The 17,568-nt window shown below is 35.5% G+C and overlaps 1 protein-coding gene across 2 annotated transcripts in view; it reads left to right on the forward strand.

Annotated features, from left to right (window-relative positions):
• CNTNAP4 (contactin associated protein family member 4) overlaps positions 1-17,568 on the forward strand; it is a 288,841-nt gene that overhangs the window by 261,072 nt on the left and 10,201 nt on the right. For both annotated transcript variants that reach the window (XM_017530599.2, XM_017530600.2), the window contains 4 exons: positions 2,096-2,335; positions 4,638-4,862; positions 6,223-6,356; positions 7,170-7,257. In XM_017530599.2, coding sequence (XP_017386088.1) covers positions 2,096-2,335; positions 4,638-4,862; positions 6,223-6,356; positions 7,170-7,257 — 687 coding nt within the window. The remainder of the gene's footprint in view (positions 1-2,095; positions 2,336-4,637; positions 4,863-6,222; positions 6,357-7,169; positions 7,258-17,568) is intronic.

Consider the following 17,568-nt stretch of genomic DNA (forward strand, 5'->3'; position numbering starts at 1 on the left):
AAAAATGATAAATATTTGAAATGATGGAGATGCTAATTACTCTGATCTGATCACTGCACATTATATGTATCACAACATCACTATGTATGCCATAAATATGAATAATTATTGTGTGTCTAATAAACATTTTTTAAAACAGAGCTACAAAATAGAATGAACAATTCAATTGGGCACCCATGTTATAAAAACGAAAAAAAAATGGCAGAAGATTGAGTAAATGTAAACATAGGAAAAATTAAACAATAACATTTTCAGGCATTCTGAAACTCTGTGATGAAATTAACTCCATCCCTACCGTGATTATGTATGACAATGGCAATAAGTTGACACTGTCTAGATTTATAAACAGACTTATACATAGGAAGAATGACAACACCCTTAAGACCGTGGCATCCTTCACTGAGGAGAAACAAATAATGTAAACTGAAACAATTTGAATAGACATTTAAATACAACAATTTGGATATAGTTATATCTATGAATCTGAATTCTGAAGTGTTAATGCCCCAAAGTCCAGAATTTTCAGGAATTCTTTGAGGTTCCTTTTCATAGTTTTTCATTATTTGCAAATATATAATTAGTTTATTAAATTTGGGCCTTAGTCTCAGAGACCCAAGCATCTCTGTGGGGCAGAAGGGGCCCCCTCTTTACCCGTGAAGCACTATGCCCACATGTCCCAATTTTATGTATAATGTGGTTTAACAAATGAGTGAATGAATGGATTTCATAGTTATAACACAGAAATTATCTGTCTAGCACTGTTCTTTGTGTTGGAGATACAGTACCAATTGCAGTAGCCCTTGTTGAATGAATGCTAGGTTAAAGAGCTAAGTGATTTGGAAGAGAACGAAGTGAACATGTTTTAGGAAAAGAGAATTTATATGTAAAGAGTAGGTACAAGGTCTTGGTGATGAGACAGCATTATTTATCCAAAGATGGAGCTTCTTTTTAAAGGTCTCACAAACATCTGATGCCTCTCATTAGAGTTGCCAGGTTATTTAGATTAGGGTACTATTTTACCACTTCAAGTTCTGAGCATTAACTTAGGCTATTCCTGGACACAAATTTATGTATGAGTCCACCCAGGGCTTACAATCCTGTCAGGATAGTGCTTATAGAATGATGTTCTAGTGATCATCTGAATTAGAATCTCCTGCAAGCCTTGTTAACTCCACATTCACAACCCTATTTTTGTACCACAAACCAGTATTTCTTGGGGCAAGCTACTGAGTCCATTTATTAGAAGCTCTCCATGTGATTATGTATTATCCCTATTTCTTAAAGTTTGAGAACCTTTACCTTAGAATGGTGGGGTCTGATTCCAACCAAACATTGTAGACCTCATTAAGGGTGACTTGATAAGTACATATGGTTATATATTCAATAAATGTTACATCACTTATTTCTGTATTGATTCCCTTTTGAAATTTTGTTAAAAATCTTTCCAAGCATAAAACAATGAACACTAGACTAACCTTTAGAAAAACAATCACTGGGAAATATGTCAGACGAAAACAAATAATCTGACTTTCAATTACCATCTTTTCAATGAATGGATAACAATCAAAGGACCGTGTCAATGCACCATCAGAAGATCTCGAGCTTCCTTCATAATTCTTAGAAAAATAAAACTGTACCAGAATCAAGATTGGGTTTAAATATGAAGGATGAACCATATTTACCCAGCAATATGTACTTATTAAAATACCCACATAGTAATTTCTACATTAAAATAGCAATACATGTCACTGTTACTTTGAATAAGAGTATAGTATGACCTTTATTTTATTCCTCAATTTAAAGATCACAAAATATTCTTTTGAAAAAAATATGTAACATATTCAACTTGAAAAAATGAATTAAAGTTTTATCTTTCTTGGGGTCTGTATTTGGAGCCATGAATTGTGTTTCCATATTATATTTGCTCATCCTTTTTTTTTTTTTTTTTTTTTTTTTTTTTTTTTTTTTTTTTTTTTTTTTTTTTTTTTTTTTTTTTTTTTTTTTTTTTCTCTGTAAGGCCTCGGTTTTGTTTGGTCTTTAAATCCTGAATAAAACACCTAGGAACATGTTTCCATTTGCAGTATTTCCCTTTTAGGTGGAACGGCCACCAGACAGAGAGGCTTTCTGGGCTGCATTCGGTCTCTGCAGTTGAATGGGATGACCTTGGATTTGGAAGAAAGAGCCCAGGTGACTCCAGAAGTGCAGCCAGGTTGTAGGGGACATTGCAGCAGCTATGGGAAGTTATGCCGCAATGGAGGGAAGTGCAGAGAAAGGCCCATGGGGTTCTTTTGTGACTGCACTTTCTCTGCATACACAGGGCCATTCTGCTCAAATGGTAAGTGTGGCATGGAAGACTGTAGCAGAAAAGCGTATTCAATGTGAGTCAAATGCCTGGCAGTTGTGTCCTTTGCAGCTATTTTTTTCAGTTTCTGAATTTTTTTGGCAAAGTGTCTATTAAATGTAAAGAATAGGTAAAAGATCCTGGTGTCGAGGCAGTATCACGTATTCAAAGATGAAGCCCGTCATATTTCACTACTTAAATATTTGACTCATTTCTGAAAAACTAGTGTTTGTTAATGATAAATCCATTGTCACCTTATGTATTTTAAAGTGTTCAATCTGCTTTTTTCCACCTGATGTTTATGTTCTTAAATTATTTGGTTGTTAACAACCTGCCTCTTGGAGCAGTTCCTTATTTTAAAATTATTTAAAGCATTACTTTTTTTTTTTGAGATAGAGTCTTACTCTGTCACTGTCACCCAGGCTGGAGTGCAGTGGTGTGATCTTGGACCACTGCAGCCTCCACTTCCCAGGTTCAAGTGATTCTCCAGCCTCAGCCTCCCAAGTAGCTGGGATTATAGGAGCCCGCCACCACACCTGGCTAATTTTCATATTTTTCGTAGAGATGGGGTTTCACCATGTTGCCCAGGCTGATCTCAAATTCCTGACCTCAAGTGATCCGCCAGCCTGAGCCTACCAAAGTGCAGGGATGAAAGACTGTAAATGTAACTGTACCTGGCCCTGTTAACTATTATTTTTGTTGAAGATATTCAACAAAGCAAGGATATTTAAGATGCATTGTTTTTTATTTTTATTTGAGTTTTTAGACAAATATTTTTCCAGAAATGTAAACAATATACTATTAAATATCGATACATTACATAGACACATTTATATATTAATCATACATTTTGTTGTATGATATGTTGAATATATGCTGGTAAAATAAAATAACAGAGTACTTTTCAGCTTCTCATTCTCTGATACACATCATGGAAGAAGGAAAGAACAACTGTAGGATTAAGTGTTCTGGACAGACTTCTATGAATATATAAACATTTATTATTCTTTCATAGTTCCTCATAGAAGACTGACATCAATTTTACTTCAGTTACTTTATTTAAAGTGTCTCTTGCCTGTTGAACCTTTTCCTGAAGGAGGCTAACAAAACTTGGCTCCAAATTAAAACAACTCCTGACTTACAAGGAAAGCATGGGGATGAGTTAATAAAAAGTTGGCCAAATGCACTTTTCAAGACATCTGCTTTCCTCAGGAATAATCTATAATTTACAAATGAACTTGTGATCATAATCATATACTGCTGGTACCATGCTAGGACACTTTTTATCTTTAAAGTGATAATTAAGACCACTTATTTAAAATAACCTGTCTTCATTTTCTGGATGTAAATAATTTCCAGTTCATCATGCTAAGTGCAACCAGAAATGTTACTCTGTATGAGCATATTGAATATAAAAGATAAGTTATAGATAACAAAATAATGAAACCAACAAATAAAAACCCCTAAAATGTCAAGGGAGCAATTACTGTGTGATCCAGTAAACATCATCTACAACTTGTATGTAGTAACCAGCCCTTTTTTTAGTAATGGAGAGAAGCAGATTCAAGAATTTAAAACAGGTTATTTCTCCTACCATCCTCTTCATTTTCAAACATATATATTTGGTGTGTGTGTGAGAGAGAGAGAAAGGAGAGAGACAGAATTTGGGATATTAATCTCATACAAGGAAAATACTACACTTTTGTAAAATGATTTAAAAGAGGTTGGTTAGTTCTGTTTGTTGATCCTATTTTTCCCTCCCATGTTAATACCAGACTTAGCTTTCTTTATATAGTGTATAAGAACTATGAGAAAATGTTTAGACATAAAGGAAAATTTCTGCCTGTCGGTCCTGGGAAAGAAGAGAGTCTCTCAAATGTCCTTCCTTCCTATTTTGCAGCTAGGATACCCTAGTTTTCTTTTAAGATACACTTCATTTAAGACTAGTATGCACTATCTACAAAATAATAGATGGGAGTTGAATTTTAAATAGAAAAGTAGATGATCAAGGAGATAGAAGACAAGCCTGGTTTGTGTTTGAACTCAGAGAAGAAAGCGTTTAACTTTCAACTGTAAAATTACACTAGTGCATAATTATATGTCATTTTAACAGAAAGTCATTTCAAATATCATTATGAAAGCTCTATTAATTTACTTTATTATTCAATTCTAGTTTGGGGTTGTTTCTTCTTTCTATGCAATTTATTATTTAAAGCAACTAAAATATCAATTATTTTAAGCAAAACAGGATCCTTGTACTTAAACATTTTAACCAAAAATATACATGTCATTTCAGAGATTTCTGCATATTTTGGATCTGGCTCATCCGTGATATACAATTTTCAAGAAAATTATCTTTTAAGTAAAAACTCCAGCTCCCACGCTGCTTCATTTCATGGTGATATGAAGCTGAGCCGAGAAATGATCAAATTTAGTTTCCGAACAACACGAACACCAAGCTTGCTGCTTTTTGTGAGCTCCTTTTACAAAGAATACCTTTCCATTATCATTGCCAAAAATGGTGAGTTCTTTTTAGATGAGAGAAAATTACATTAGAACACTAGCTCTGTCATATGGATCTTTCTTGTGTTCTTGCTTCTCAAGCTACAAACAGAAAAACAGAGTGTGCCTGTTTTTTCTATTTACATTTTTAGTACTATCCTATAAGCCTAATCTAAAAGGATTATTTAAAATGATTAAGATGCCTTTATCTCTTTATAACTTTGATAATTTTACATATGCAGTGTATTTTCATTTATATAAAATGCTTGTTATATTTTATTACGGTTAGAAGTTCCTTGATTATTCCATATGAATATCAATATTTGTTTTGTAGTTCATTTTAAAATCAGGTGTCTTGTTGCACATAAGTATTTCCTGCAAATCAAAGCAAAGAAACATTGAGGGAGTGGATAATAAGATGTCCACAAGATGACCTTTTAGTTGTACTTTTAGTCAAAAAATTATCATGGTAAAAAAAATAGTATATCCATGCAGTGTTAAGGACATGTTTATTAGGAAATGTGTTTCCTATAGAAAACCATTGACTGCTGTTTTTCTCTTTTCCATATATGGATTGAAGGTAAAACTTTTGGAAATAAATTCTCTGGGTAAGGAATGTAAACATACAAACATGACGATATCATTTCAACTAATTCAAGTATATCCCAAGGGTACTGAACACCAAAGTAAAAATAACGTTATTCCTTAAGTGTATTTATTCTTACTGTGCATTTTGAGCTTAACTTTTATTATATATTAGGGCATTTTCTTTGTTAAATGGAAATATATCATGTGAAATAAATTATTTGACATCTCTGCAGGCAATTAAATGAATAGTACTAATTCTGATGGTAAATTTGGCTTAAAACCATTCATCTGACCATTATTTCGTTTCAAAGTGTATGACCATGACCTCTTGGGTGTATTTCTTATCTTTAGTAACATTACATTTTGCCTTTAATAATTTCATTAATTGTTATATTTCTGGAGTGTGAGATTTATTTTCTAAAGATTATAAAAACAATATTACTGCATATTAAACAATGGTTTGGCATTTCAGAAACACTTAATATTATTTTTTAAGTGAGAGGTGAGTGCAGAGATTTGCATATGCTTAACCTGAGTTGATTTTTAGAGAAGTTAATTAAAGATTTCCAGGAAAGATAGTGCTTATGAGCAACATACTTGGTTGTGATTTTGAAAATACGGTACTGCAATTTCACTTGGAAATGGACTCCTAGGGATTATGATAAGAAGGTATCTTCCAATTTTTCCCTCAAAATGACTAATTAACAACAAAAATGTGACTCTGATTTTTAAGTGAGTCATTCTCACAGTACTGTTTTTACTAAAAATATCACTATTTTCCCCCACTTTAGGAAGTTTACAGATCAGGTACAAGCTAAATAGATATCAAGAGCCTGATGTTGTTAACTTTGATTTTAAAAACATGGCTGATGGACAACTTCACCACATAATGATTAACAGAGAAGAAGGAGTGGTCTTTATAGAGGTAATATAGTAAATTCAGCAGGAGCAATCATTGCAATGACTCTCTAGCATGAAGGATCTCAAGCAGAAATTTGTTAATGAGCACAAGAAGCCGAGACACTTTCAGTGGTCTTCTTCTGTAGATAATAGATCGTCAAATATAGTCAGAATCTTTTTAAGCCATACATTTTTGTTCATTATATTATTAATACTAGATGCTTAAAATGCCAGTCTTTTCTAACTTGTTTCTGCTCAGAAGGAAAATGATGTCATAGTGTACTAATGCTAGGACCATAGCTACACTAATGAAACCAGTTTACTTTAGATAAATGCAGTAATAAATCTATCAGAAAATAACGATTGTAATGTCAGAATAATTTTTGTTAATGATGTGAGTCACAGCAAAGAAAGTGGAATTATTCATGGGCCAGTTTTTGAAGAAAAGTGCTAATAATTTTTTGGTGTCCTACACAGGATAGCTTAGCTGCCTACCTCAAATAAAAATACCAAGTAAAAGTGTTAAGGTGAAAAATAACCTTTTGTATCTTTTTGTTGGCTTCATCAATTTTGGATTTCTTATATAGTGGAGAAAAATAAAATGATATAAGGGGATAGAAGGTGGGGTGTACTGGTATCTGAGGGTAGTATAGAAATAACGTAGAAAAACCTAAGTAGTTACATTTTTAAAGTTTGTTGTTTTTTTTTTTTCCTCAATGTTTGGGGCCATGCTAACAACTGCCTAATATATATTTTTCTCTGGTCTTCCTTTGCTTCCTGTCTCCTCAACAAAATGCCATCCATTTGAATGTTTTTATCTCGTGTAATAATTTTGTAGATTGACGATAATACAAGGAGAGAAGTTCACCTGGCATCAGGCACAGAATTCAGTGCAGTCAAATCCCTGGTACTGGGCAGGATGTTAGGTAAGTAAAAGAAACAACCTTTCCCCTAAAAATGGATCAGAAAAGTCATATTACACACACACAGACACACACACGGACTTCATCATGCCAGAGGAAATCACTTGCCTATTTTAATGATGAAGTGAGTGATAATCAAGGTAGGAGTATATACAGCCATGAATAGGGTCTTCCCATGGAATGAGGAAGCATCTTCCTTTAATGGTAACATCACCTGGCCTCTTTCCTGCCTCAATACAGCATGATGAAATATGATACTATTCTCACATTTCAAAAATATTAAATAATAAAAAATAACAAAGCATATATTGATCAGGTGCCAAATATACAAACTTTCCTCTGATGACAAAACTAAGATTAGGTCTGACAAATGGAAGAAGAATGCAATTGCATCTCTTCTCGTTAGTTATTGTGCTTCAGGTTATGATTTGGATTCTATTTGCCTTGTTGCAGTGTTGCCCTTGGCAGTCACGTTTGCTCAGATGCAATCTAAATGCCTTATAATTCGTATTTATTTCTACCAATTACCTTTAATTACAGCGCTGGAGTAGAAGTGTAATGTTGCCATTTTAAGATCAGAATACGTTTGCATTTTTTTACACTTACCAACAAGGACTAAATTGAAAAGTAAATTTTAATAGATATTTTCTTTTCAGTTATACATAAATCATTAAGAGTATTGCAGTTTCACCTTATTTGTGGGGAGGGGACTTCTTTTAGCCTAATTTTTATTCCTAATCTGGTATTTGACACTAGTTTGAAATATTTTGTCCAAGATTGTAAATGGAATTTTGTTTTTTGACCTTTGCAGTTATTTGTACCTCAATTAATCATTCGTTATGTTCCCTGTACCTAATCTCAGAATCTTGAGAATGTTTGATTAAACCCATAGGTAAATGATCAAAATATTGGCCCTTGAGAAGGTTAATAGTTCAGCAAATAAATATTTATAGGCTTTCAAGTACTACGATGAGCACCAAGATTATGTGTTCTTATTCTCCAAACCAACAGAGGAAATACCGTGAATTGTAATGTTCTTCCACTATCTATTGTGGACACAAAAAAATATGTGTGAAGTACTTCTTAGATATTTGGAAGCTTAACTGAAAAATTCCAAGGGAGTCTCACAGTGTTATTATATAAATCCAGCTATTTAAGACTGACATGTGTATCATTTACTCTAAGAATACACATATAACCAATAACATATTTAGCATGAAATGATTCCACTTTATTCTGTAGCTTTAAAGTTGATTCAAATCTCACCCCTGATGTATAATTAACAGATAAGACAATGTTTACTCTAAAGTCTGAGCATGTGAGTATTAGCTTTAGACTAAGCTTCAGATGCAAAAACATGGCTAGGCTCTCCCTTTGTTAAAAACAAAAGAGAATATATTTAGTTATTTCATACTTAGTATTGGGAAATATTTATAGCTATTTCAGACTATTCTAGAGGTAAGGACACTAGTGTCTAGGAGACTATTTAGCTCTGGGTATGTAACTAGCTCTGCCTGTTTACCTTTGGATATGTAATTAAGGTATTTCTGAACATTATTTTTTTAAATAACCTTAGAGGGTCTTATTTCATTAATAGCTATGACACAGCTTAGGAAGCCACAGAGAATTGTAAAAATCTAAACAAACAAGCAGCAACAAAAACAAAGCCTCAACTGTCTTAACTGTGGGACCCATCTGCTTCCGTGTGGATTTCAGCCTTGAGGGAGGTATGTTGTGGGTAACTGGGGAAGGGATGAGAGCCCCAGAGAGACCTAGGATGAGGCAAAGATGTAGGGATTATAGGATGGAGCATCAACCTCTGCAATGAGGCAGTCTGTCTGAAAACATCTTTGCTGAACATCAGGCTCATGGAAGACTCAGCTCCTTATTCTGTCCTCACTTAAGCCTACCTTTGCACATAACTATTGTTATTCACAGAATTAAAAATATGTGCAACTATGATTTGGAAGAGTCCTCATCCTCTAAACTCTACATTAGTATAGTAGATGACATTAATGAGTGGATTCATAGCTCATACTATATTCACAGATGTCAAGAAGAAATATTAGGTTTTCTGTGCAAGATATTATACCACTTTGAGTAGAAATACATTCAATATATTGTAAAACAATTGGAAAGCTGATTTGCATCCTGTAAGGAGGATTGTATTAACCAAACAGGAGAATAACATTCAACATATGAATACTCATTTTCTTTTTTGTAAATGAATAAGGGAGATTCCTATTGAATTAAAGATGTTAAGGCTTTTACTCAAGAGTTCTATATTATTCAGATATGCATATCACATATGCTCAAAAGTAAAAGTCCAAATTGAGCAATGAACTTTATGGTCTAAGTCATCTCACTCTTCTAAAAGTACAAGCGATAATTTATTTAGCATATGCCTAAGGTATGGATCTTGACTAGGGACTAATCATTTATAATTCAAAAAAAAAAGGATAATTTATGGTCAAATTTTGTGTGGTATATGAATTTATAGTGAAAAGTTACATAGTATATCCTTATACTCTATTTTAATGCAATATATTAATTTATAGTAAAATAGATCAACAAGATTGTTCAAAAGTAGAGTTACTAATTTTCCAAAGAGAATTGGTCTGCCTGGAAGTCACTTACTGTGTTAGACCAGGTTCTACAAGAAACAGCTGTCAAGACAGGATTAAGCATGTGAGGACTTTATTAGGGGAAAAATTCTATAAGAGAAAAAGGGGAGGAGCTGGTTAAGGCAGACAGGAACATTAGATGTCCATAATACTCTGTCAACAAGGGATGGAGAGAGAGAGGGAAAATCAGACAGAAGCATGGAAATGTCCTAGGCCAGTGTGTCGTCTAAGAAAGATTTAACAAAATGTTTAGGGAGCCATTGAGTTAAAGTCACCCTCCAGAGGAATCCCTTGTTTTCCGGGGATGAGCCTGCCTTATAATGCCTTAGGGTCCCTTGTTTGCCAGGGATGACCCACCATTAGCTGGGGGCAGCCGATGGGAATCATGGCCTTGGTAGAAGCATGAGGATGGATTTTGGAGCCCAGCAGTTGGGACCCTTGGTCATGTAATCTCACTGTAGTTGGTGGTCTTTGAGCTGCATTCTCATGTTTCCACACCTATCAAATATGTTTTGCATTTTTGTAAGCCCAGGTGACTCCTTGATTCATATATTAAATACATTCCTTGTGATCACCTACCATGTAAACGGAGAATGCCACTCAACAAGGTAGACATTATATCTGCCCTTACAGAGCTTATGGCAGTGGGGATTTAGATAATCATCATAACAAAATGTCCCTTTGTATCTACATGAGTATAATGTGCACCAGTATTGCTTTAGACAAAATAGTCTCAAATTACCCTCCAAATTAAAATATATTAAAATGCTTCTACTGTTTTTATAATTTCTGGATCTTTCTTCTTAGGGAGTAACATACAAACATCGCCAATTTTTTTTTTTTTTTGGAGTTGTAATTTGCCTACGCTTACAACAAAAGACTTAAGTATATGACTATTCCATGCTTTTTCAGATGGAAACAGATAAATTAAGGAAATACTTTCCCTCTCTTGACTTTTTCCAGTACTCATTTCTGAAATGTAGAAAGGATTCTAAGGGTAATTTTGAATTGCTGCCATTGTTAACAATGCTACTAGCAGATATTGAGAAAGGTAGCTGAATTTTAAGAAACAACATCAAACTGTACTATGATGACATTCTAACTACCTCTTACAGTTAAAATATAGAAGTGTTTAATAAGTTTGGCAGTAATAATATATTGATAGTTTAGAGCTATGGTGGGAAGATCAAGGTTTTAGTTAAACAGCTCAGTTCAGATCCTCCCATAATCAACAGACTACTTTACATTTATTTTTTATATTAAATTTTACCGTAAAATTAAGCTCTTGAGTTCTATTCCTGGAGACTTTTATATGTTAGATTAGTTTTATGATTTCTTTATGTAAAAACCGACAGATTGTTTTCACTCTTTATCAGCAGTAGGTTTTCTATATTAGATATGGTGGTCCATAATAATCATTTCTCTTTTTGGGGGCCACAGAGCCAAGATGTGCTCTCAAATTACTGCAGTGGAGATTTAGGCCAGATGTAAATAAACTGTGTGGTCAGCAAGGAGAAGGAACTCTACTCAGTCTTAAAGCTCTGAAGAGCTTTAAGAGAAATCTACAGTGTGTCAGGAATTCTTTATGTAAAACTTGCTTCAGTGCTCAGAGATGAGGCAAAAGGTGACCTAGGTAAATTTAGGGCACTGTGATTTTATAAATATATCATGAAATGACTTTCAAAATAATAGATTGGTTATTTTAGAAGCATGTTTTTAAGGAAAGTACAAGTTAGAGCAAGAAAAGTCAAAACAAAATCTGTCTTACAATCTTTTAAAAATGTGTCAGTTTCATTGATTTTTAAATTATTTAATAATTAAAATGTCATAGACGGTCTTCAATGCATAGCATGACTTCCTTCTTGAGAAGGCTTTAGTTGATTCCAGAGGGTTAGCCATATTGTATTGAACCAATCATACCTAGAAACGTATTCTGTTAATCATAATACATGAAAATAGATCAGAGGAGTCATGTTCCAAACATGTTTAAAAACATGCCTTTAAAATAGCCATCCAAAGAACATTCATGTTGTTGAAAGAAACACATTACCTGATTTTAATAGTAGAACAAATGATGACGTGGAAGTTGGGATTTTTGTCAGAAGCGTGTATAGTCATGAGCATGTGGTCCCCGTGGGATGGGCACATGTATTCCTCTGACAGTAATGTCACATGCAAAGCTTTTTATTTGGCATCCAAGCACAATAACACATGGAATTCTACTTGCACTTAAAAATATACCAAATGTTAAAAGCAAGAGTCACAAATCCAAAATGATGTATTTTCAGGTGCCTCAAATCTAGAAACCTTCTTGCAATGATAAAACAAGAATTTCTAAATTAAAAAAGAGAAAGGGATGGGCCAGAGGCAGTGGCTCATGCCTATAATCCCAACACTTTAGGAGGCTGAGGCAGGGGATTGCCTGAGCTCAGTAGTTCGAGATTAGCCTGGGCAATACGGTTAAACCCGTGTCTACTAAAACACAAAAAATTAGCCAGGCGCAGTGGTGTGTACCTGTAGTCCCAGCTACTTGAGAGGCTGAGGGAGGAGAATTGCTTGAACCCGGGAGGTGGAGGTTGCAGTGAGTCGAGATTGTGCCATTGCACTCCAGCCTGAGCGAAGTGAGACTCCATCTAAAAAAAAAAATAGAGAAAGGGATTTTTTTTCTTTTTTTTTTGAGAATCAATGACCTTTTTACATTTTATCGGTAAGGGTTAACATGCAATTCAGGAGCACACTTTTATTATTAGTAGTAGGTTGATAACTGATAATAGTGCAGAAGAGAGGGCTTAGGTTTCTATACTTCATTCTGCCATGTAATTGCTAACATGCCTTAAAAGCTGCCCACACCAGGGATAAGTAATAAAATAAAGCCCTGATTAGGCACTGATGCTAATATATGAGTGAGTTTATTAAAGAATAGGAATCCATGGAAGGAAGAAAAAGGAAGGGACTGGCTGGGGTGTGGACAAGGAACCTGTGAGGTGGAGAGAGGTCACAGCCAGAAAAAGATGCTGGTTGGTCGATATGATCAGGGGTTCCCAAACCGCGGGCCATGGACCATTACGGGGCCGCACAGCAGTAGGTGAGTGGCAGGCAGGCAAGCAAGTGAAGCTTCATCTGTATTTACAGCCACTCCCCATCACTTGCATTAACACCTGAGCTCTGCCTCCTGTCAGATCAGCCACAGCATTAGATTCTCATAGGAGTTAGGACCCTATTGTGAACCGCACATGCGAGGGATATCGGTTGTATGTTGTATACTCCTTATGAGAATCTAATGCCTAATGATCTGTCACCATCGTCCATCATCCCCAGATGGGACCATCCAGTGCAGGAAAACAAGCTCAGGTGTCCCACGGATTCTACATTGTGGCTAATTGTGTGATTGTTTCATTATATTTACAACGTGTAATAATAGAAAGTTAAGTGCACAATAAATATAATGCACTTGAATCATCCTGAAACCACTCCCCTCTCCACTCCCATCTGTGGAAAAATCATCTTCCTTGAAACCGGCCCCAGGTGCCCAAAAGGTTGGTGAAACTGAATCTGGTGATATTTCAAAGGACTAATCAGAATCAGAGCAGAGAAATTTGAATTCTATTAGCATTGTCTGTTAAATGTAATGGGGTGTTAGAGTTGATTCTCATGCCATCATAGTACAGTTTAATATTATCGCATAAAAATTATCCCCCTTGCTTGATACCTGCTTGTAATGCATGTTAATGGTGATTGGAGTGAAAAATTGCTGCTATAGTTCATCCTTATTTGTAGAAATGAGTACTAGAGGATGGGGAAAAAAAGCATTTCCTTTCTGATATTCCCTGTAAAAAGGCCGACAGTCTGATGTCATGTCTTTACTTTGTTCACAATGTATGTAAGTTCCAATGCCAAAGTGAATTAGTTGTCAATCAGCTTCCTTAAGATAAATATTTACTAGAAAGTTATATAAAAAGAAATCTCTCTAGGATGCAATTAATTAAAGGAAATATACAGCTATAAAGTTGTTTTGCCAATTCATTAAGCTATTACTTATCACAATTCCACCACATGGGGAAAACAAAGATCTCAGTTAAGATATTTACATAATCTTATTAAAGTTGTATAAAACCTCTCATGGGAAAATAGGCCCACATTTTGAATAATGATATAATTTAACACACTGTAAAAATGACTGAAAAAAATCACTACTCAAAAGTTGAATGAAATTTCTAATTACTATTTGTTACTTTTTGTGTCAAATACCTAATGGCACAGGAACACTAACAATAATGTGTTGATAATTCATGATGGTAGTGGGAAAAACCAGGTTGCATCAGATTAACTTGGTTGACATTTCTCCATCATTAATAGGATGTGCTACATTTGCTTTTATCTCCAAAACCCATTGCAAAATTAAGTTGAGCTCTGTTCATTTTTATGTTAGAGAAGTTTTCTAAAAGCCTGGAGATCATTTTCACTCGTTCTGGTAGTAGCTTTGGTATATTTAGAGGCGATGACCCATAGGGATCATTTATCTCTTTTGAGTCTGCAGAGCTCAGGAAGCACACTCAGGTTTCTGCAGTGGCGATTTAGCCCAGATGTAAATAAAGTGTGTGGTCTGAGAGAAGAGGATGTCTACTCAATCTCCTCAGAAGAGCTTTAGAGACAATCTTCCATCTCAAGGATATTTTAAGTAAAACCAGCTTCAAAGCCAAAGGGGTACAAAAGAAAGTTTAATTAGATCACTTAAGGACACTGAGAGTTTTACATACATCTTGTAAAGTGACGCTTGAGACAGGTTATGCTGAAAGCAAAAGGGAGTACCTGTCCCTGTAAGATAGCTTGTGCCTTCATCAGGCTTTCAAGTTTACATCTCAGTACAGTAGGTTTGGTTGGCAAACAAATACCTTTTATGATAAACTGCCTCTTTATCCACATAGTTTTTTTTTTTTTTGTCTGCTTTGCCATTTTACTTTCCCACTAACCCTTTTTGTGTTGAGTCCCTGGTGGAATTGCATAAAACAGTAAAAGTGCATTGTTCAGTTCTAGCCCTGGCTCTCTTGATTCATTGCCTCCTCCCCTTTTTTTTTTTGGCAAGCCTTGTTTATGGATTAAAGACATTGAGATCTTTCTTCTTAAATGACTCCTTCTCATAGATAGGACATACAAAGTACTTCATTTTCTGAGTTTTTATTTTTTTGTTTATGCCACAAGAAATTTCATAAAGCACTCCTTGTAATTGTTTTTAAATGTATTGTTATATCTTTCAAAAAACAGTAGTTTCTCTGTCATAGAAGGGCACTTCACCAAATTCTAATTTTTCAATACTCCATTTTTCTTGTAGGCCTTTTGTTAAAAGGTTTCTTCTTTATATACACGGAATTCATTCCCTTTGTTGGAAAATACACTTGAAGGTTACTTTTTAACAGGCACAAACACCCAGAAATCTGAGTCATTTAAAGATTATTATGACAAGAAATGTCTAAAACATGATTGTTTTATCCAGATTTCTGTGACGCTGGAGACATTTGTCATCAATTTCTCCCTCCACCTACCCTGTCTGACTCATTACACTGCATTGGCTTTTCAGGAGTCAGGTAACAGGAAAAACTTATGTTTTTGCCCTTTGGGTTATAAGCACAATTGTCAAAGCAGATATCTGATGCTATGTATTTATAAGGCCAACTTTGCTTATGAGCAACTTAATATAGCAGTTAATTTTGTTTTGAGTCACTTATGGGAGGATGGCTGCTGAGTTTCTTGTAGTTTCCCTCTACTTCTAATTCGGGTTCTACCCCATTGACGCTTCTGAAATGAGTTGTTGGTGCAGGCGGACAGGCAAGAGGATCCTGGAGGGAACCTGGGAGGAGGCTTTTGTGGGGCTTCCTACCTGTTGGGTTGGAAGAATGCCCAAGGGCCAGCCTAGAAGACTCTCATGGAGTCGGGCGGAGGGGGGAGTTGAATTGTTTGGATCTTGGGGATTGTTTGCCTTACAGAGGTCCCTGGGGCCCATGGGGAAAGCTCAGCATTAGAAAATATTAATGTGCCCGTTTTCTATGTTTTTCAAGACACTGAGAGGACCTGAGATTTGGGCCATGCCCTCTCTGTCCCAAGACTGGGTGAAGAGAGGTTTGCTAACAGGGCTGTGGCCTGCAGCTCTTTTCCTGGTCCACCCAGACCACCACACTGTCTACGTGTCCTGGGTGTGAGCCACCTAAGGTGGTCAGTGGCACCAGGGAAGCAGATTAAAAAGTCAACTAACAAACCAACTCCAGACCTAAAAGCATTCAACATCATTAAAAGGAGAAGACCACACTGAAATTCCACCTCACGCCCGTTAGAATGGTGATCATTTAAAAATCTGGAGACAACAGATGCTGGAGAGGATGTAGAGAAATAGGAACACTTTTACACTGTTGGTGGGAGTGTAAACTAGTTCAACCATTGTGGAAGACAGTGTGGCACTTCCTCAAGGACCTAGAAATAGAAATTCCATTTGACGCAGCAATCCTATTACTGGATATATACCCAAAGTACTATAAATCTTTCTATTATCAAGACACATGCACATGTTTGTTCATAGAAGCACTGTTTACAATAGCAAAGACCTGGAACCAACCCGAATGCCCATCGACGATAGACTAGACAAGGAAACTGTGGCACATATACACCATGGAATACTGTGCAGCCATAAAAAATGATGAGTTTGTGTCCTTTTGTAGGGACATGGATGAATCTAGAAACCATCATTCTCAGCAAACTGACACAAGAATGGAAAATCGAACACCACATGTTCTCACTCATAGGTGGATGTCGAACAATGAGAGCACATGGTCACAGGGAGGGGAGCATCACACATTGGGATCTGTTGGGGGGGTACCAAGGGAGGGACAGCAGAGTGGTGGGGAGGTCGGGGAGGGATAACATGGGGAGAAATGCCAGATGTAGGTGACGGGGGGATGGAGGCAGCAAACCACGTTGCCATGTGTGTAGCTATGCAACAATCCTGCATGATCTCCACATGTACCCCAGAACCTAAAGTACAATTTTAAAAAAATTTAAAAAAAGAAAACTAAACCAAAATGATTTTCTATCAAAATGAAGCCATTCAAGGAGACAGACAATGACATGAATGAGACTTAGTAAGAGTACTTTAAGGAAATTCTTATAAAGCAACAAAAAGACCTTGAGGAGCTAAAAATATGTTTTCTCCAGAAAACTAAAAAATTTAAAAGGAAAGGATCTTTTTTGCTACTTGAATTTGCACCTGGAAGATCAAGTGAATGAAGTATTTTGCCCACATAGATATAAGTCCAAAATAATAGAAATCAGGAGGGAAATAAAATGAATTTTGAGAATATATAAAGGAGACCTGATGTGAAAAATTGACATTCTAAGAGAATAAAAAGGATGAAGTCAAATAGTAGTGTGTGCACACTATATGAACTTATGCAAGCTAAATAAAAAGTTTGTGTCTGCAGATTGAAAGGGCTTATCATGTTCTATGCAGAATATTGAGATAAGATACACACTTAGGAGCAATCTGATGAAAATTCCAAAATCACAGGGAATCTTACAATTTCTGAAGAAGAAGCAATACAGCCAGAAGATGCTGGAGTAATATCCATAGTGTACTAAGGGAATAGGGCTGCAAAAAATGTCACCTTAAAATAAACACAAAATAGAACCTAATCCATCAAGGTAA

This window comes from Cebus imitator, unplaced genomic scaffold (assembly GCF_001604975.1).
Source record: "Cebus imitator isolate Cc_AM_T3 unplaced genomic scaffold, Cebus_imitator-1.0 Scaffold66, whole genome shotgun sequence".
In the NCBI taxonomy this organism is placed as follows: Eukaryota; Metazoa; Chordata; class Mammalia; order Primates; family Cebidae; genus Cebus; species Cebus imitator.